Here is a 20,284-nt window from a genome sequence, read left to right as displayed (position 1 = left end):
TACTCCCTCTGTCCCATAATAATAGTAGCAGTTGATGAATGTAATTTGTCCCATAATAATAGTAGCAAAAGAAAATAAATATAGAACGCAACATTTATTATTAAAAAAAACTAGATTAAATTAATAAATTAAAAATAGTACTCCTAATTTTTATTTTGAGTGTTCAGATAGTTTCTGGATTTTTCAATAATTTCGTTACTGCATTTTAAACTTGTAGGTAGGCTCTCTTGGTTACGAAGCTTTGCTTTCCCTATATGCATGAGCTTAAAATTATTGGAGCCATCGTTCTTCATTGCTTCCAGCATAACTTGTTGAAGTGACAGAAACGTATTATCCAGTATTTCGGGAGAAATATTATCAAAGGCTAATATGGTGCCTCCTCTGCTAAGAGGAATATGTCTAAGTTTTTCAAGTTTTTCTCCATAATCTTTGCATTTATGTCCACAGTTTTGTTTTTTCAAAGAATCAACATTAGCATAAGATTCTCCTTGACAATTATTTTCGGAAGCACGTTTCCAAATTCTTGATATGGTCATTCTGTTGCACATAAATTGTTTTGCAGCTAACGTAATTGCACCTTTCTGCAACTTTTTCTTTTTCTTTTGATGCATCAAGAACTGGACAATCGCAACTCGATCTTTGCTTGAAAACTCTCTTTTTTTCATCTTACTTTTACAATGGGTTGATGCTCAACTGAAATAAAACAATTGATTTTGATCAGCGGATGAAATCAGAAAAATAATTATAATTCGTAATAATTAGATTAACCTAAAAATTGAAAGATGTGTCAAAACAAATGACAGATGTCATGAAACATTGATTTTGATTGAAGGCTTCGCAATTTTGCGCTACAACAACTTACAGCTGCATTCACTAATAATTCCCGTTTAAATATTCACTTGCTACTATTTTTATGGGACAGAGGGAGTATTTTTTCTAAAGTATGAGCAAAGAGGTTCTGGGGGTGGGAAGTCAAAGGCAGCAATTATAGGGAACCAGCAATTCTGGTTATACTGTAGCTATAACTGTCATAATGCCACTCTTCTGACTTTGGAAGGAAATTTGGTTATTTGGACTTGGAGACTGCCAAGTCTAGGTGAGTGACTTCCTAAACGAGGCATAACAATAGTGATTGCTCATTATGACCATTTCAGTGTAAGATATAGGCAATTGTATCTTAGAGAAAGTCAGAAATAGGAAACAGATACTTTCTTACTGGGGCATTGTTTTATAGGTAGAGGAAAAGCTTTGGGATTCAGACTTAATGCCTTTAACGTTGTTTTACTAAGATTCCATGTGTTTGGATATCAGACATTTGACTTTACTTTCTTTGAATTATCACAATGTTGGCCACTACTTAGAAGCTATATGGATATATATGCTAAAATGCATAGAAATAGTATTATAGAGCTGGAAAAGATACTTTAGACAATAACTTATTTTTTTAAAAACTTAGCTAACAATGCAGAAATCAGTGTCTAGGTTTTCAGTTGTTGGTATAGAAAATAATACAATAATTAATAAATACTAATACAAGAATAAACTTTTGCATACTTACAACTGTAGACCTACTTTTGCCCCAGCCTATGTGTAAAGAACTATTTAAAGGCTATATAGGGCCCTATCCGGCTTGGCTCAGTGGATAAAGCGTCAGCCTGCGGACTGAAAGGTCCCAGGTTCGATTCCAGCCAAGGGCACATGCCTGGGTTGCAGGCTCAATCCCCAGTGCGGGGTGTGCAGGAGGCAGCCGATCAATGATTCTCTCTCATCATTGATGTTTCTATCTCTCTCTACTTCTCCCTTTCTCTCTGAAATCAATAAAGAAATATATATTTTAAAAAAATAAAAGCTATATAAGGGTCCATATGTTCAAATTAAAAATAGTTTATTTTCTTCTATAGGTTGGGTTTATCAGCCTCGGCCAGGGAAGCGAAAACGCTTCCCTCTAAGTGTTTCCAATGTATTTTCTGGTACCACACAGAATATCACTTCTCCAAATCCTACAACAATTTATCCTTATCGCTCACCTACCTACTCTGTGGTAATTCCCAGCCTACAAAACACCATCATTCATCCAGTTGGTGAGTTGGTTTTATAGTAGATTATGAATCTTTTAAATAGCTGTGTGAAAATTTTACCTTAAGTTGAAATTTTGCTTCTGTTAGCTTAAGAATTTAGAAAAACAATGTTAAGGGGGGAAATGGAGAAAGTGAAAACATTAAATCAGAGAAGGAAAATTTTCAGTAGACATCAAAGAAGTTGGTTTGTCAGAGTGGCAAAGATACCATGTGCAAAGCCTCAGACCTTTTAAGCAAATCAGGATGAGCCCACAGAATAGGCAGGTAATGCAGGAAATGTCTGAGGTCACTCAGTAAGAAAGAGAGTGTCTTTTTACTATCAGCATGAAAGAATGCCTTACTAATGGGGTATGAGGCACCCTGTCCTGGAATTTAGTAATGATGACTAATCATTAAGACTTTTCTTGCTGCTCTAGAAAAGCAATGGAAGTAATCTATTTTTTACCAAATATTTGTCTCGTTATATTGTCTTTCCCTAAATTTCTCTTCTTTTATGAGTCTTTACAACATTTTTGTCTGTTGCATTTAAGAACCCCAAATTAAGAATCTAGTAGCAAAACTTGTTATAGAGCTATCCATCATTGGTTTGTTCTTCCAGAACCTATTTTAACCACATATTAGGCAGAGCTTTATACATCCACTACCTAAAGCTACCTGCTCAGATCCTCTGGTAATAAAGCCACCTCTATGTGCTGAGAGATTTAGATATCTTGAAAGTTGACTTATTAGAATCTTATGCATTTTCACCTTTTTTTCTATAACATTTTAGCAGTTGATAGCAACGAAGTCACATTCAGGATGTCTAGGCTGAAAAGAAAGATGCAGAAAGCACTGAGTTTATATCCTTGTTCTTTCCCAGCCCAGTCAGGCACTTTTACCCTCCCCTATTGGCAGGATCTCTGTAAGCCTGTATTTCTACCTAGACTTAATTATGCTTTTGTTAACTTACTTTGTTTTGTCTGTTACGTTATTTATGGCTTCTGTTTTCACAATCTGTTTCTTAATCTCTTTTTCTAAGACCGTCCCCTTCCATCTGCTTTTACTCACTGTTAAATGCTGTATATTTGCCCAGGGACAAATTTATCAATGTTCTTATTTGAGGCAGCTGACAGTTTTATACAATATACAGTTGACCTTTAAGCAACACGGGTTTGAACTGCATGCATCCACTTATACACAGATATTTTCCCCAATACATCCAGTAGACTCTCTGTATCAGCCGGCTCTGCAACCGCGATTCAACCAAAAGCAAATACTATTTTCGATCAATGGCTATAGAGGGCCAACTGTATTCATGGTTCTACCCTATTTTATATAGGAGACTTGAGCATCCTCAGATTTTGGTATTCGAGGGGGTCCTGAAACCAATCTTCATGGGATAACAAGGGTGGACTATATTTATGCAATTCTGAGGAAAGACAATTACCAGGAAAGATCAAATACAGAGTTGTTTTACATGTATTGAAAAATTCTGCCATATCTGTCATGCCCTGCTGCAATAAGATTCCTTTCATATCTACCACAAATTGACCTGTGGCAAATCCTGTTCTCACTTGGGAATTTCCCACCATATTACATTGAATGCAATAAAGTAAAATAATTTTACTAATTGTTTCTTTAGCTTTTTCAATTAAAAAAATTAAATTCCATTCATAATTTAGTATACAAAATAAAATAGAAATTATGCATGCCACTACATGGAAACCTCTATTGATGTTAAAAATAAATTAATATGTTTAGATAATAGAAAATTCAAACAGTATTGACAAATATAAAATGAAAATCTGGCTTTTTCTTCTGCTTCACTGCCCTGCCTCTCCTCCCAGACATCCACTCCTTAAAAGTAACCTCTGTCAGTGGTTTCATATTATTTATTTTAGAAACATTTATATATACATACCAATATTGCATGTATTTGTCTTGTATTTCATCACTCAATTTTATTCATGAAAAAATAGTTGAGCATCTATTCAATGTCAAGAAGAATTTAGAGTCCTTGAGATAACAGCAGTGAACAAAACAAAAGGTCTCTCCTCTCATGGCACTTAGAATCTAGGTGAGAAAGAGAAACCAAACAATCTATATATATTAAAGCCTAAGTGACCGTTATGACTGAATGACCAGACGGTAGCTATGATGCGCACTGACCACCAGGGGGCAGACGCTCAATGCAGGAGCTACCTCCTGGAGGTCAGTGTGCTCCCACAGCCAACCTCCCACAGCCGACCAACCTCCTGTGGTCCCTCCCCCCGGCGATCTGCCCCAATCAGGACTGGGAGAGATGGCCCCAATCAGCCCCTGATAGCCAGCCAGGCCGAGGGACCCCACCCGTGGATGAATTCATGCACCGGGCCTCTAGTATAAAATAAGTAAACAAGATGACTTCAGTTTGTTCAAAATGCTGTGAAGGAAATAAATAGAGGGGATTGATATTGGTGATGCTGTTACTAGTAGGTAAGGTGGTTACAAAGGCTTCTGGTTGAAGAGTTTATTAAATTCAACTGAAACATGAAAAACATGGAGTGACTCAATTAATGCTTGACCTATGCTCTTTTTATTTCTGAAGGTGAAGCCCCACCTGCCATCCAGTTGCCCACACCTGCAGTCCAGCGTCTAAGCCCCATCACACTTTTCCAGCCTGCCGTCTCCAGTACTGCCCAGGTGGCCGTTCAGGCTCCAAATCTGCCCCTCCGCCCAGCACTCTCACCCCAGCGCTTTGCTGGGCCCTCCCAAACGGACACACATCAGCTGCATTCTGGAGCCAGTCACTCTGTAAAGAGACCTACACCTGTCTCTCCGGAGAGCACCAATAGGATTTCAACTAGTGCAAGTACTGCCCATGCCAGATTTGCAACCTCGCCCATCCAACCTCCCAAGGAGTATCCAAGCGTTTCCACTTGTCCCAGAGGTGCTCCAATCCCCCAGGCTCCTCCTCTTCCACACTCACACGTCTACCAGACCCCACCCCTTGGCCATCCAGCCACACTATTTGGGACACCACCTCGATTCTCTTTTCATCATCCTTACTTCCTGCCTGGACCTCACTACTTCCCATCAAGGTAAAGGAACTTTTATTTCTTTTCACCTACAAATACATCTAATGAATTTTCACCTCTGAAGGAATCTCTTTTTTACTGAAAAAGGGACTTCCTCATTTCTGCTTGGAATCTAATTTAGATTAGAGGCTGAATAAGGGCCAAGCAGTTAACATAAATACATGAAGGGGGCTAAATGAGGACGGGGAGGGGTGGGGGGAGGGGAGCCAAAGAGAATACATGCCCCATCTAATAGGGCAACTGCTTCAGCTCTAGCCAACTGTTGCCACATGAAATATGGGTGCCAATGTTGCCAGATCTGATTTTTCATGAGAAAATAGTTATAAGGGACCTTGAGATTATTTAGTCAACCCCCCTTACTGTATAGACCTGTGTTTCTCAAATGTTATATGTATATGAATCACATGTGATCTTGTTAAAATGCAGATTCTGAGTCGGTAGGTCTGGTGTATTTCATTTAAGAATGTCAAAGCAGTACGTCAGCTATAAACAAACTGCATATAGTTTTCCAAAAGAGAAGACCAGCCTTGTAAATTATATTGTTTGCTTTTCTAACTTCTACCTGTATGTATATGATGATAATTTCCCCAAGGAAATGGATAATCTTATTTATGCTTGTTTAGATAGCATATTTCAGTAAAATCCAGCCTGGCTAAATAACAAATTTAATTGAGCCCCCCCTCAATTTTCTTATTGTCTCTGCTCCCAACTGATAACAGACTCTTCTATAAAGAATATTCTCCCCTAATCTAATCCATTCATGTGTGGAATTATTCAATCATTTCAATACCATATTTGAAATGACATTTGTTATACATATCAACTATATAAATATATATCAAATGTAAATATTTTCCAGAAGTCTATTTTGCCCTATATATCTAACGTAAAAATCGAAGAGGTTAGCCAGTATAACCAAGGAGTTATTGTATAAAACACATGGACTCAGAAGTACTGCTCCCTAGCTCTGAGAGCTAACATCTTTCTCCCTTCATATCTTAACCATCTTCATACTGTGCTTATTGAAACAACCTTTTCCTGTACTACATTGATTTCTTAGTTTAGTTCTTTTTTTTAATCCCTTTCACCTCTTCTTTCTCCTCCTTGCAGTATTTATAGTTTTACAAAGAGATATCTAGGATATTTTCATGTTGGCCATTGAGTAAATAAGTGTATTTAAAAGTTTATTGAAAGTATGTATATAGAAAGGATGTAAAAGACAAATGGGAATTTGTTAGCTTAAAATATATAGAAAATATAATCATATATATTTATGCATATATACCGTATTCACATACATACATACATACATACACATGTATGGGAAGGTAAGTCCAAAGAATTCCCAGGTTTATGAGAATATATAGAATCTTAACTGTAAAATTTCAAAACAACATATCAAGGTTAAAATAAATTATCCTTTACCTTTGGGTTATAAGCCTATTTAAGAATTTGATTGAAGTTGTGGACCATTTCCCAAAATAATGCACATCTACAGACATATACAGTGTTTTTCATAAATCTTATGGAGGAGGGAACTTAAAGGCCTCAAACAAATATGTTAGACTAAGCTAACATGGAATACCTTCTGCTGTAACTATCTAGAAATATGAAATTTAAATATTAACAACTTAATACCCAGCTGAACTTATCGTTTCCTTTGCTTTGTGGAAGTTTTTTAGTTTGATGTAGGGACATGTGCTTATTTTTGCTTTTGGTGTCAAATTCACAATATCATCGCCAAGGCCAATGTGAAGGAGCTATGTTTTCTTCTTAGATTTTTATTTCTTATGTTTAAGTCTTTAATCCATTTTGAGTTGATTTTTGTGTTATCATATAATAGAGGGGGTCCAGTTTCATTCTTTTTCATGTGACAATCTAGTTTTCCATTTATTGAAGATATTATTTTCCCCCATATATTCTTGGCTCCTTTGTCAAAAGTTAACTGATTATATATATGTGGGCTTATATCTGGGTTCTCTATTTTATTCCATTGACCTATGTGTCTATTTAATGACAATAGCATACTGTTTTGATTATGTAGCTTTGTAATATAATTTTAAACCAGGGAATGTAATGCCTCAGATTTGTTGCTCTTTCTCAAGTTTGCTTTGGCTATTTGGGGTCTTTTGTGATTCCATACAAATTTTAAAATTGTTTGCTCTATATCTTTAAAAAATGCTATTGGAAGTTTGATAGTCATTGCATTGAATCTGTAGATTGCGTTGGATAGAGTGGAAATTTTAACAATATTATTTATTCCAATCTATGAACATGCAATATTTTCCCATTTATTTGTGTTTTCTTCAATCTCTTTCATTAGAGTCTCATAGTTTTCAGTGTTTTGGTCTTTTACCTCCTTGGTTAAATTTATTCTTAGGTATTTTATCCTTTTTGATGCATTTATAGATGGGATTATTTTCTTAAATTTTCTGAGATTTTGTTGTTAGTATATAGAAACACAACTGGTTTTTTGCTTATTGATTCTGTATCCTGCACATTTATTGAATTAATTGATTAGTTCCAATGGTTTTTTTTGGTGGAATTTTTAGGAGTTTCTATATATAATGTCATCTACTAATAGAGATAGTTTTATGGTTTTTTCTTGCCTAATTGCTCTTGCTATGACTTCTAATACTATGTTGAAAAAAGTGGCAAGAGTGGGTATCTTTGTCTTGTTTCAGCTTTTCAATGTTATCTGTGAATACTAAACTTTAAATAATGGATAGAAAACTATACATCCAAAAATGGGATGAAGATCAGTAACGAACTAGAAGCCTGTACAATACTTTGAACCAAGTAGATCTAAATATATACATATAAAATACTTCATCCAACAACAAAATATTTATTTTTCTCAAATGCACATGATATATTCTGTAGGATAGACCATATGTTAGATCACACGGTAAGTCTCAAAAACTTTAAAAGATTGAAATCATACATAGTTTCTTATTTAGTTATGATGGAATAAAACTAGTAATCAATAACAGAAAGAAAACTGGAAAATTTACAAGCATATGGAAATTAAACAACACAGTCTTAAACAACCAATGGTCAAATAAGCCATCATGAAGGGAATTTAAAAAATACTTTGAGAAGAATGACAATGAAAATACAACATACAAAAACTTAAGGGATTTTATAGTGAAAGCAGTGCTGATAGAGAAGTTTATAACTGCAATAGCCTATATTTAAAAAGAAAGATCTCGCCTGACCGGTGTGGTTCAGTGGTTGAGCTTCCGCCTATGAACCAGGAGGCCACGCTTGGATTCCCAGTCAGGGCACATACCTGGGTAGTGGGCTCAATCCCTGGTGGAGGGCATGCAGGAGGCAGCAAATCAATGATTCTCTTTCATCATTGATGTTTCTATCTCTCTTTGTCTCCCTTTCTCTCTCTCTAAAATCAATAAAAACACATTTAAAAAAAAAAAAAGATTTCATGCTGAAACCGGTTTGGCTCAGTGGATAGAGCGTTGGCCTGCGGACTGAAAGGTCCCGGGTTCGATTCCGGTCAAGGGCATATACCTGGGTTGTGGGCACATCCCCAGTAGGGGATGTGCAGGAGGCAGCTGATTGATGTTTCTCTCTCATTGATGTTTCTGGCTCTCTATCTCTCTCCCTTCCTCTCTGTAAAGAATCAATAAAATATATTTTTTTAAAAAAAGGATCTCAAATCAACAACCTAACTTTACACCTTAAGGAACTGAAAAAAGAAGAGCAAAGAAAACCCAAAGCTGGCAGAAGGAAGGAAATAATAATGATCTGAGATAAATGCAATAAAGGATAGAAAAACAATAGAGAATTTCATGAAATAGAGGAATAAAAGTCAACAAAAGTTGGTCTTTTAAAAAGATCAGTAAAGCCGAAACCGGTTTGGCTCAGTGGATAGAGTGTCGGCCTGCGGACTGAAAGGTCCCAGGTTCGATTCCGGTCAAGGGCATGTACCTGGGTTGCGGGCACATCCCCAGTGGGAGGTGTGCAGGAGGCACCTGATCAATGTTTCTCTCTCATCGATGTTTCTAACTCTCTCTATCTCTCTCCCTTCCTCTCTGTAAAAAATCAATAAAATATATTTAAAAAAAAAAAAGATCAATAAAATTGACAAAACCTTTAGCTAGACTAAGAAAAAAAGAAAGAAGACATATAGCCCTGGCCAAGTAGCTCAGTTGGTTAGAGTGTCATTCCTATATGCCAAGATTGTGGGTTTGATCTCAGGTCAGGGCACATACAGGGGTCAACCAATGAATGCATAAATAAGTGGAACAATAAATTGATATTTTTCTCTCTTTCTCCTCTCTCCTCTCTCCTCCCTCTCTCTCTCTTACTCTCTCTCTCTCTCTCTCTTCCCCTCTCTTCCTTCCTCTCTCTTTAAAGTTAATAAATAAAAATTGTTTAAAAAGAAAGAAGACAAATTATGAAAATCAGATATGAAATTGGTTACATTACTTCTGACCTTCAGGTATAAAAATGATTATAGAAGAATACAGTGAATACTTGTACATCAACTAATTAGGCAACAAAGATGAAATGGACAAATACATGAATTACCAAAACTGACTTAAGAAGAAACAGAAAATCTGATCAGACTGTATCAAGATATTGAATCAGAAATCAAAAACCTCCCAACAAAGAAAAGCCCTGGACTAGATTGCTTCACTAGTGAATTCTACCAAACATTTAAAGAGGAATTAACATCATTGCTCTCAAACTCTTATAAAAAGTATAAGAGGGAACACTTCTAAGGCCAACATTACTCTGTTACTAAAGCCAAAGATCTCACAAGAAAGAAAATTACAGACCAATGTATCCTATGAATATAGATGTAAAATATACTAAAAAATACTAGCACCTTGAATCTAGCAGCATAGTAAAGGATTGAAAATCAGGAACAAGTGGGACTTACCCCAGGAATGTATGTGTGGCTCAACATTTGAAAATAACTTATCACAACAGACTTCATTAATAGAACGAAGGAACAAAACCACCAGATCATTTCAACTGATGCAGAAAAAAACATTTGATAAAATCCAACACCTTTTTATGACAAAAATCAGTTCCTAATTTCAAACTTATTCAGCAAACTAGGAATATAAGGGAACTTCCTCAACATAATAAAGGACATTTATCAAAAGCCCACACTTAGCCCTAGCCGGTTTGGCTCAGTGGATAGAGCGTCGGCCTGCAGACTCAAGGGTCCCAGGTTCGATTCCAGTCAAGGGCATGTACCTTGGTGGCGGGCACGTCCCCAGTGGGGAGTGTGCAGGAGGCAGCTGATCAATGTTTCTAACTCTCTATCCCTCTCCCTTCCTCTCTGTAAAAAAATCAATAAAATATATTTTTTTAAAAAGCCCACACTTAAATTCATATTCAATGATGGACTATGATTGGGAACAAGATAAGGATGCCCACTTGTATTTTAAAAAGCCCACACTTAAATTCATATTCAATGATGAAGGACTATGATTGGGAACAAGGTAAGGATGCCCACTTGTGTTTCTATAAACTAGAAATGAGCAATGAGCAAAATCCAAAAAGGATATTAAAACAATTTCATTTGCAATAGCATAAAAAAGAATAAAATACTTAGGAATAAACCTAACCGAGGAGGTGCAAGACTTGTAAACTGAAAACTATAAAAAATTGCTGAAAAAAATTTAAAAATACTTAAATAAATGAAAAGGTGTCTGTGTTCATGCATTGTAAGACTTAATATTGTTAAGGTAACAATACTTCCCAAAGTGATTTACAGATCAGTACAATCTCTCTTAAAATCCCAATGGCTTTTTTGCAGAAATGGAAAAGTTGATCCTAAATCATATGGAATTTTAAGTGACCTACAATAGTTAAAACAACCTTGAAAAAGGAGAATAAAATTAGAGCACTTATTTCAAACTTACTACAAAGCTATGGTATCAAACAATGTGGTATCAAAGAATGTATCAAAGCCACAGACGGGGAGAAAATATCTGTGAAAGATATAACTGATCATGGACTGTTATCCAAAATATGCAAGGAACTCTTAAGAAAATGAACAGTCTTATTTAAAATGTACAAAATACCTGAATGGACACCTCATCAAAGAAGATATACAGATGGCAACTTAAGCATATGAAAAGGTGCTCCACATCATTATGTATCATTAGGGAATTGCAAATTTAAACACACATATATCAGCATTACCAAAATCCCAAACACTGACAACACAATGCTAGTGAGGATATGGAGCAAAAGAAACTCTTAATTCATTGCTGGTGGAAATGTACAACCACTTTGGAAGACAGTTTGGCAGTTTTTTACAAAACTAAAAATACTTTTACCATATGATCAGCAATCATACTTCTTAGTATTTATCCAAATGAATTGGAAACTTATGTCTACATAAAAATTTGCATATGAATGTTTATACCAGCTTTATTCATAAGGTGAGTAGATAAACTGTGATGCATCTAAACAATGGAATGTTATTCAACACTAAAAAGAAATGAACTGTCAAGCCATGAAAAGACATAGAGGAACCTTACATGCATATTACTAAGTCAGAGAAACCATAAATAATAATAATATTTTTGCCATATTTACTGTTTTGTTATAGAAATTTTCATATGCAAAGCAGATGGAATAATCTCCATGTACCCATCATACAACTTAAACAATTATCAACATTTTAGCTCCTTCATTTATTTCCCCCTACCTTTTGGGGAAAGTGTCTTAAGTATTTTAAAGTGGATTATAGACATCATATAATCTCACCTGTAAATATATCAGTATGTATATTTACTAGTTAAGGATTTTAAAAAATGATCTCCTACAATTTTCATACCTAAAAAATTAATAATTTCTTATTGTTTAATTTTCCTCCATCGTCTCAGAACTGTCTTTTCACAATTGGTTTGTCTAAAACAAGATCCAAGCAAGGAATATACATGGGATGTAATTATGTCTCTTAAGCCTCTTTTATGCTACAATAGTACTTACCTTTTTTTTTAAATACCATGTGTTTATTGAAGAAATAAGAAATTACCCACATTCTGAATTTGACTTATTACATCCTTGTGTATTGTTTAACATGTTTCCCTATCACCCATTTTTCCTATAAAATGATAGTTATATCTTGTAACGGGATTAGATTCGGGTTCAGTTTTTTGGTGTTTTTGTTTGTTTGTTTGTTTTTGCAATGATACCTCATAGGTGGTGCTTTGTACTTTGTATTGTATCACATCAAGAGGTACATAAAGTTTTTATTTGTGATGTTAGAATGATCTGTAGGTTCAGGTACTGTCAACCTGATCATAAATTTCCCCACCTAAAGCAGTGTTTCAAATATTCTCTTCTGTACAGTAGTATCACTTGAAGGTCTCAGACCAAATAAATCAGAATCTTTGGGGGTTAAGAACCTGGGCAGCAGTGTTCTTTCAACATTTCTCTATGTAATTCTAATGGTCACTTAAGGTTGAGAAATACCTGCATAATTATTTTAGTAGCTAAGATGATTGTTACCTTAGACACATGAGATTTTCTGATTTGATACTCCTTCATTCATTAGCTGGAATTCTTTTATGAAGAAAAGCTTTCCCTCATCAACTATTTGATTACTTTGAAATTTGGAAGGGCGGGATCAACTCTTGATTCTTGCCACATATCAATGATACTTGTTTTGTTTTGGGAATATCATTATGAACATTTTCTATATTTGACATGTTTTAAGACTTTGCAGTCATTATTTATTTATATCTTTTGATGCTCAAATTTTCCCATTTTTTGTCCAGTTGGCTTTGTTCCTGTGTCCTTGATCTTTGATTTGATAGCTTTTTTGCTCTCTGGCACAAAGACTTATGTGGTACCTTATTTATACCAGACCTGGAATCAACCATTTTACCCAGGTGTCCAAGTTTCTTTTACTGAAAGTGATATTTAGAAATATCAATTTGGGCAGTAGGCATGCATATTGCTACTGAATTAACAGGGTATCTAGATCTTTTCAGTAAAAATATGTATTTTTGTGAGAAAATTTGAGTTTATATTGATATTTCCAGAATAAATGTAATATTGTAGAGTTTCTCATGAAGTTCTTTGATTTTATGTGCCTAGTATCTTTCCCCCATGAAAATCTTGGTTCCTAATGATAATAAAATCATTACTTATTTGCTTTATCCTACCAAACATGTTTTTTTCTGATATACATACACATATATACACGAAGAGAGTATATTTCAAAACAATATCAATAGTTTCAAAGCAGTGATACCATAATAAAATTATTGAATGCAGTTTAAGATTTATTTGTGTTTCTTTTTCTTCATGGTTATATTTTACCAGGAAGGTGCAATGCAAATATCAGATTTAAATTATCTTGAAATAGCTTTTCTCTGTATATTTAAGACACCTACAGCTTGATGTAAACTTTGTATATTTGCTTTCAATTTTTAGGGACTATTTTTTAAAAACTAAATTTGTTTAAAATTATATAAAATATTTATATAGTTTCAAAATCAGAATTTTCAGATTTGCCTTTAAAAAAAAGTCAGGGTTTTTTTGCCCTTTAAACCCCATAATATAAGGTACATTTTGAGAAGTCTGGCTTCCCTTCTTGTCTCCTTTCCTCTTTCTTCTCTCCTCCTATAGGTAACCATTTTAATTAGATTTTATTTTACCTTTACATTCTTTCTTTTTGAAAATAAAAGCAAAATGTACATGTATGTGTATATTTAGCAATACATTATTAAATACAACTTCTTTTAAAGCTAATCATACATTGAAAGTGTTTCTGGTTTCCAAAGTACTCAATATACATTGAGTGCTCCCAAGTTCCTTATGATAGACCTTTTAAATTGGCAAAACAGGCAATATTACCCCTATTTAAGGAGGCCCTATGGCCCAGATAACTTAAGATTTAACATTACCAGATATGTAAGTGGCACAGCTAGAACTAGTGCCCAGGTAGTGTGCTGTGGAGGTTAGGATAATAAGTTCTGCCTGATTCTATTTTACTGGTTACTAATTATATGACTTTGAGAAAGTTGCTAAATCTCTTTAAGACTCCGTTCCCTTATCTGTAAAGTGGAGATATTACAGTATCTATATCATAGAGTGGTTCCAAGGAATATTTAAGATAACATATATACTCCTTAGCCACTGTTTAGAAAACATAATAAATGCTTATTAGATGCTGACTAATATTATTATTCTGATAATTCTGTTTGATGCTTTTCTCACTATACCATGATGCTTCTAGTTAATCATTTTCATCTATATAACCTTCTAGGATTATCCTTGTCTTAATATTTTTTATTCTCTGAATATAACACTAACTTTTTAAAAAAACATACCAATATAGCCATGTGTTGTTTGCATTTCAGACTTCAGCACATGCCTAGTATACACCTAGATTTTAGGCCTATTTTAAACAAATTCTCCATCAAGCCCTGCATAGTATCTTGCCTATATTTAGTCCAGGAAAAAAGTAGTGGTTGAATTGTTTCTACTGATGTGAATGCTTGGTGGAGGAGGTAGCTTTGAGCACCCCCTGAAGTATCATGGATGGAGTGACCCTAAGGTGGAACGGGTACAGGAGCTAAGTCATGGTAGCTGGAAGCACAATTGTTCAGGACATATGCACTGAATTAAAAATGCCCTAATGAGATTGTGGCAGTAGGAATGGAAACCTGAAGCATTTTAGAAACTTGGCCTCATATTTGTGATATTTAACAAGGTCCCTAGTACTTGGAGATTTGGGGCGTGAGACACCAAACCGCTGAATATAACCATATTTTTCAAGAGTTTGAGATGATAGTCTAGTATGTTGATCATACTTATGATTTTAAAGGGAAGGAAACAAAGTTTACTTTTTTTTTTTTTAATGTGGGAGCATGAAATAAAACACCCACCTTGTCATAGGTTTTGCTGAGATCATTATGTTTACATTATCTGTCACTAGATGGAGTCCATGAGCCCAGGGAAGTCTTGGTTGGACTTTTCTATATACCTCTTCCTGCAATTCCTGGATTCCTGTTCTGTGCCTTTGAAAGGGAGAAAAGATACTTTTTAAAAAAAGTATTTTTTTGACAAATGGATTGAATGGTAGAATTTTTATATTTACCTTTAAAAAATTATCAGTGTTTTGCCTTTTAAAAAATCATCAAAATAATTTTTTCCAATTCTTCACATTCCTGCCCTCCAATTTTTTTTTTTGGAAAAGATCTTTAAAACCACAATTTAATATCAGTTCTAAATATTTCTGGTGTTAACTGTTCTCTTTTTAAAAATACATTTGTATTGATTTCAGAGAGGAGGGGAGAGGGAGAGAGAGAGACAGAAACATCAATGATGAGAGAGAATCATTAATCCGCTGCCTCCTGCATGCCCCACACAAGGGATCGAGCCCACAACCCAGGCATGTGCCCTGACTGGGAATCGAATCATGACTTTCTGGTTCATAGTTTGGTGCTCAACCACTGAGCTTTGTTTTAAATATTCATAAGACATTGAAGCTTGCAACAGACTAATGTATTTCAGAAGGAAGGGAGAGGGGCAGGAAGTGATCAACCAAAGAACTTACATGAATATGTACATAGCCCATGGACAGACAATAGTGTGGGGAAGGCCTGGGGAGGAAATGGGAACGGGAAGGAGAGGGTCAATGGGGGTGGGGGGGAAGAAAGGGGACATCTGTAATACTTTCAACAATAAAGATAAATGAAAAAAATATTCATAAGAACAATTATTGCACTGCTTACTAAGTGTCAGTTTTTAAAACAGCATAGCACATACCTGTATTTCCAAAACCTTACATGGTGTCAGGCAACATGAGAGAAAGGACCAGATAAGTAATTTTTCTTTATCAAGGCTGTCATAAAGAAGCCGAAGGCTGATGATAGATAATAGTCTAGTGCCGTGGTCGGCAAACTGCGGCTCGAGAGCCACATGCGGCTCTTTGGCCCCTTGAGTGTGGCTCTTCCTAAGCCTTAGGAGTACCCTAATTAAGTTAATAACAATGTACCTACCTATATAGTTTAAGTTTAAAAAATTTGGCTCTCAAAAGAAATTTCGATCGTTGTACTGTTGATATTTGGCTCTGTTGACTGATGAGTTTGCCGACCACTGGTCTAGTGAGTCACCTGCTTATTACTTTGCCATTTGTTTTCTGTCAGGGCTAAGCAGTAGTAAAAGAGCAAATGAATACATGACCTGGTAGCAGAAAGTTATCTTGGGAACCTTCCAGAGGATGCAGTTAAACTTGATCAATTAGTCTATATGCGAGACAACATGTAGGCAAGGCATGATCTAATTCCTTTTTTGTCTTTCTGCTGCAGCACGTGTCCCTATAGTCGGCCTCCCTTTGGCTATGGAAATTTTCCAAGTTCAATGCCAGAATGCCTTGGTTATTATGAAGACAGGTACCAAAAACATGAGGCTATGTTTTCAGCTTTAAATAGAGACTATCCTTTCAGAGACTACCCAGAGGAACGCACACACAGTGAAGATTCTCGGAGTTGTGAGAGCATGGATGGGACCTCTTACTATAATAGTCACAGTCACAGTGGGGAAGAATTCCTAAATCCCATGCCTCAGCTCGACATCGGAGTCTTGGAGAATGTCTTAACAGCTCCTACATCAACTCCCTCTAGCATCCAGCAAGTCAATGTCACTGATAGTGATGAGGAGAAAGAAGAAAAAGTGCTTAGGAATTTATAATTTTAAAACAAATATGCACAGAAAATAAACATTTCTTAAAATATATTCTGGGTCAGTTGGTGTGAGAGAAAAAAGCCTAGAATGCTTTGTTGAGAGTTTTCAGCCATGATTTGAGGAGTCAAACCAAATGCAATTTATGCCTTCATAACATTTTTATTAGTGAAACTGGAGTCCTGATGTTTCATCGTATGAATATTTAAGATACAAAATAGTTTATTTTTGTGGAAGAAATTTGCATCAACATATATTTTCATCACTTTATCTTGGAATGTGCAAAATACCAAATCTTCACAAGTATATGTGAGGGAAAAAGGAGTATGACATGACAAGCGTGATTTGTATTTTATTTCAGGATACATTATTTATTTTTCTTATATGATTTTTTATTTGGTCTTTATGTAATATTTATGGGTGTAAATTTTAATGTAACATTTTGAAAATATTTTGATAACTTTTATTAGTGAATTGGGACTGTTACTAAATTTAATTTATACTGATAACCAATTATAACTTTCAAATGTGTTTTAATGTCACCTGGGTAATTCCTTCAGCTAAATTAGTCATTTCTGTTTCTAAACATTTTCACCATCTTTTTTTGGATATCTTTTTCCATTTGGTATTCATTGTTCTACTTTTGTTATAATTAAATAAATGTAGATGAAATTGTTCTTGTTGGATGTTTTCTGTTTGGGGGATAGAACTAAGCAAAATGAGTACTCTTCAAATGAGGATGGTTCCCATACCATATAGATAATTGCTTTTACTTTATAGCCTCCAGAATTATAGATTCTATTAGCTCACATGAGATCCAAAACTCTATTAACAAAGATGCTGTGCACATATTCCAATGCCATTTCCAAACTCTTTATACACGTATACATGTGACTTAAGCACTCCTCAAAGTGGAAGGGCTCTTCCAGATTTGGTTCAAGCAGCTGTCTTTAAAACCATCGCATTCATGTAGGAGCACGTTGGATTTTGTTTAATTCACAAAGAGCAAAAAAATCCTACTTGCAATGTGACTTCTTGGTAAGTGCCCACTTATGGATGGAGAGAACCTTTTTAGAAGATCAGATCACCAGAGATGGGATCATCTACATGACACAGTGAATTGATGACCAGAAATAAACATAAAGCAATAGCTTTTTTCTCAATGATCTGTATAACATACAAATTGGGATCTTATTACTTAGACCTGCTTGGAAATTGTGTATGGAAACCTGTTCTAAACTTTTAACTTCTTCCTTTGCAAAATCTGTAGTTGTTCGTTATTGTAATACATTTCATCAGCCCTATACTTAATTGTACCTAATATTTCCTCTTCTCAATAAAAATTTTATTTTTATATCTTATATTCTTAAATTACTTTGTGCAATGTCATTTCAATGTGGTTAAAGAGAAAACTTGAATATTTTGATAGAGAGCAAATGTAACTTGACATCAGAACTAAAGCAACATTTGTCTTCACACTTGATGTCTACACCATAAAGGAAAAATGTATTCAACAATTTGACCCCATCTCATTTTAATAGCACTTTAGTGACTAAATTGGCTTTTGATCACAGACCTATTCTTAAGACAATTTGGTTAGGGGCATCCCTGTATAAGGAATGATATTATAGAACATGGTTCAGTGTTTCCTAACAACTGAAGAACTTGTCTTCAGGCTAGCCCTGCGCGACCAATTTCAAACCCAGTTTTCTTTTTAATGTTTGTTATGGCTTGGCAACTCTTTAATCTTCCTCCTCTTCCTCAGTGCTGGGATCAGAAGTCAGAAGTTTCAATTGTTTACAGACCCACCGTATAATTTGGGCTGGGAAATATGGGCAACTCTTATTTGAAAAGCACCCCATTGCAGATCAGCAAGCCTAACTACAAATGCCCCTATCTGCTCATCTATAGTTCCTCAAACCACTGTTGGCTCTGACTAGAGGTCCACAGTCTAAACAAAGCCCTGCCCCATTGGCACTAATTCATCTGCCTCTCCAAGTCATCAAAGTGAAATTCTCTAACCTTAAAGCCACAATCACTTTCATTGCCTTGTTTGTTCTTTTTTTAAATTATTTTTTTAATTTTTATTGTTTTAAAAAAATCTTAATTGCTGAGATTATTACAGATGTCCCTCTTTTTTCTCCCCATTGCCCCCCTTCACCCGGTTCCCACCCCACCCCAGGCCTTTGCAATTCTATTGTCTGTGTCCATAGGTAATGCATATATGCATATAAAATCTTTGTTTAACATCTTCCCAACTCCCCACCCCCTTCCCTCTGAGAATCATCAGTCTCTTCTATTTCCATGACTCTGATTCCATTTTATTCACCAGTTTATCCTATTCATTAGATTTCTTATTTGTTTATTTTGATTTTTAGATTCAACTGTTGATAAGTATGTATTTGTTGCTATTTTGTTTATATTTTATTTCTTTTTCTTTTTCTTCTTCTTCTTCTTCCTCTTCTTAAAGAATACCCTTCAACAACATTTCATATAATACTGGTTTGGTGGTGATAAACTCCTTTAGCTCTTTCTTGTCTGTGAAGCTCTTTATCTGACCTTCAATTCTAAAGGATAGCTTTGCTGTGTAGAGTAATCTTGGTTGTAGGTCCTTGCTATTCATCACTTTGAATATTTCTTGCCACTCCCTTCTGGCCTACATAGCTTCTGTTGAAAAATCAGCTGACAGTTGTATGGGTATTCCCTTGTAGGTAACTAACTGCTTTCCTCTTGCTGCTTTTAAGATTCTCTCTTTGTCTTTAGCCCTTGGCATTTAAATTATGTTGTGTCTTGGTGTGGTCCTCTTTGGGTTCCTCTTGTTTGGGACTCTCTGTGCTTCCTGGACTTATAAATCTATTTCTTTCACCAGGTAGGGGGAGTTTTCTGTCATTATTTCTTCAAATAGGTTTTCAATATCTTGCTCTCTCTTTTCTTCTGGCACCCCCATAATATGAATATAGGTATGCTTGAAATTGTCCCAGAGGCTCCTTACACTATCTTTATATTTCTGGAATCTTATTTGTTTGCTCTTCTGGTTGGGTATTTTTTGCTTCCTCATATTTCAAATCGTTGACTTGATTCTCAGAATCCTCTACTCTACTGTTGAATTCCTATATATTAATATTTCAGTCAGTGTATGCTTAATTTCTGACTGGTCCTTTTCCATTTTTTGGAGGTTTCTAGAAGGTTATTGAGTAATCTTATAACCTTAAAACTGTATTTGTTTCTATGTATTGGTAGAGCTGCGATGTCTCCTTGAGTTGGTAGAGTGGCCTTGTGTAGTAGGTGTTCTGTAGGGCCCAGTGGCTCAGCCTCCCCAGTCACCTGAGCTGGGAGCTCTAGGTGCAACCCTTTGTGGGCTGTGAGCACAGTCTTGTTGTAGTTGAGGCTTGATTGCTGTTGGTGTTACTGGGAGGAATTGACCTCCAGGCCAATTGGCTGTGAGGACCGGCTGCAACTACAGTG

General features: G+C 35.4%; 1 protein-coding gene across 1 annotated transcript in view; it reads left to right on the top strand.

The window, feature by feature from the left end:
• Positions 1 to 17,496, top strand: part of SOX30 (SRY (sex determining region Y)-box 30) — a 21,453-nt gene extending 3,957 nt beyond the window's left edge. The window contains exons 4-6 of the mRNA XM_014543052.1: positions 1,902 to 2,081; positions 4,645 to 5,137; positions 16,447 to 17,496. Coding sequence (XP_014398538.1) covers positions 1,902 to 2,081; positions 4,645 to 5,137; positions 16,447 to 16,828 — 1,055 coding nt within the window. The 3' untranslated portion in view covers positions 16,829 to 17,496. The remainder of the gene's footprint in view (positions 1 to 1,901; positions 2,082 to 4,644; positions 5,138 to 16,446) is intronic.
• The last annotated feature ends 2,788 nt before the right edge of the window (positions 17,497 to 20,284 follow it).

The sequence above is a fragment of the Myotis brandtii genome, unplaced genomic scaffold, assembly GCF_000412655.1.
Source record: "Myotis brandtii unplaced genomic scaffold, ASM41265v1 scaffold32, whole genome shotgun sequence".
Classification (NCBI taxonomy): Eukaryota; Metazoa; Chordata; class Mammalia; order Chiroptera; family Vespertilionidae; genus Myotis; species Myotis brandtii.
This window is presented reverse-complemented; position numbering and strand designations above follow the sequence as displayed.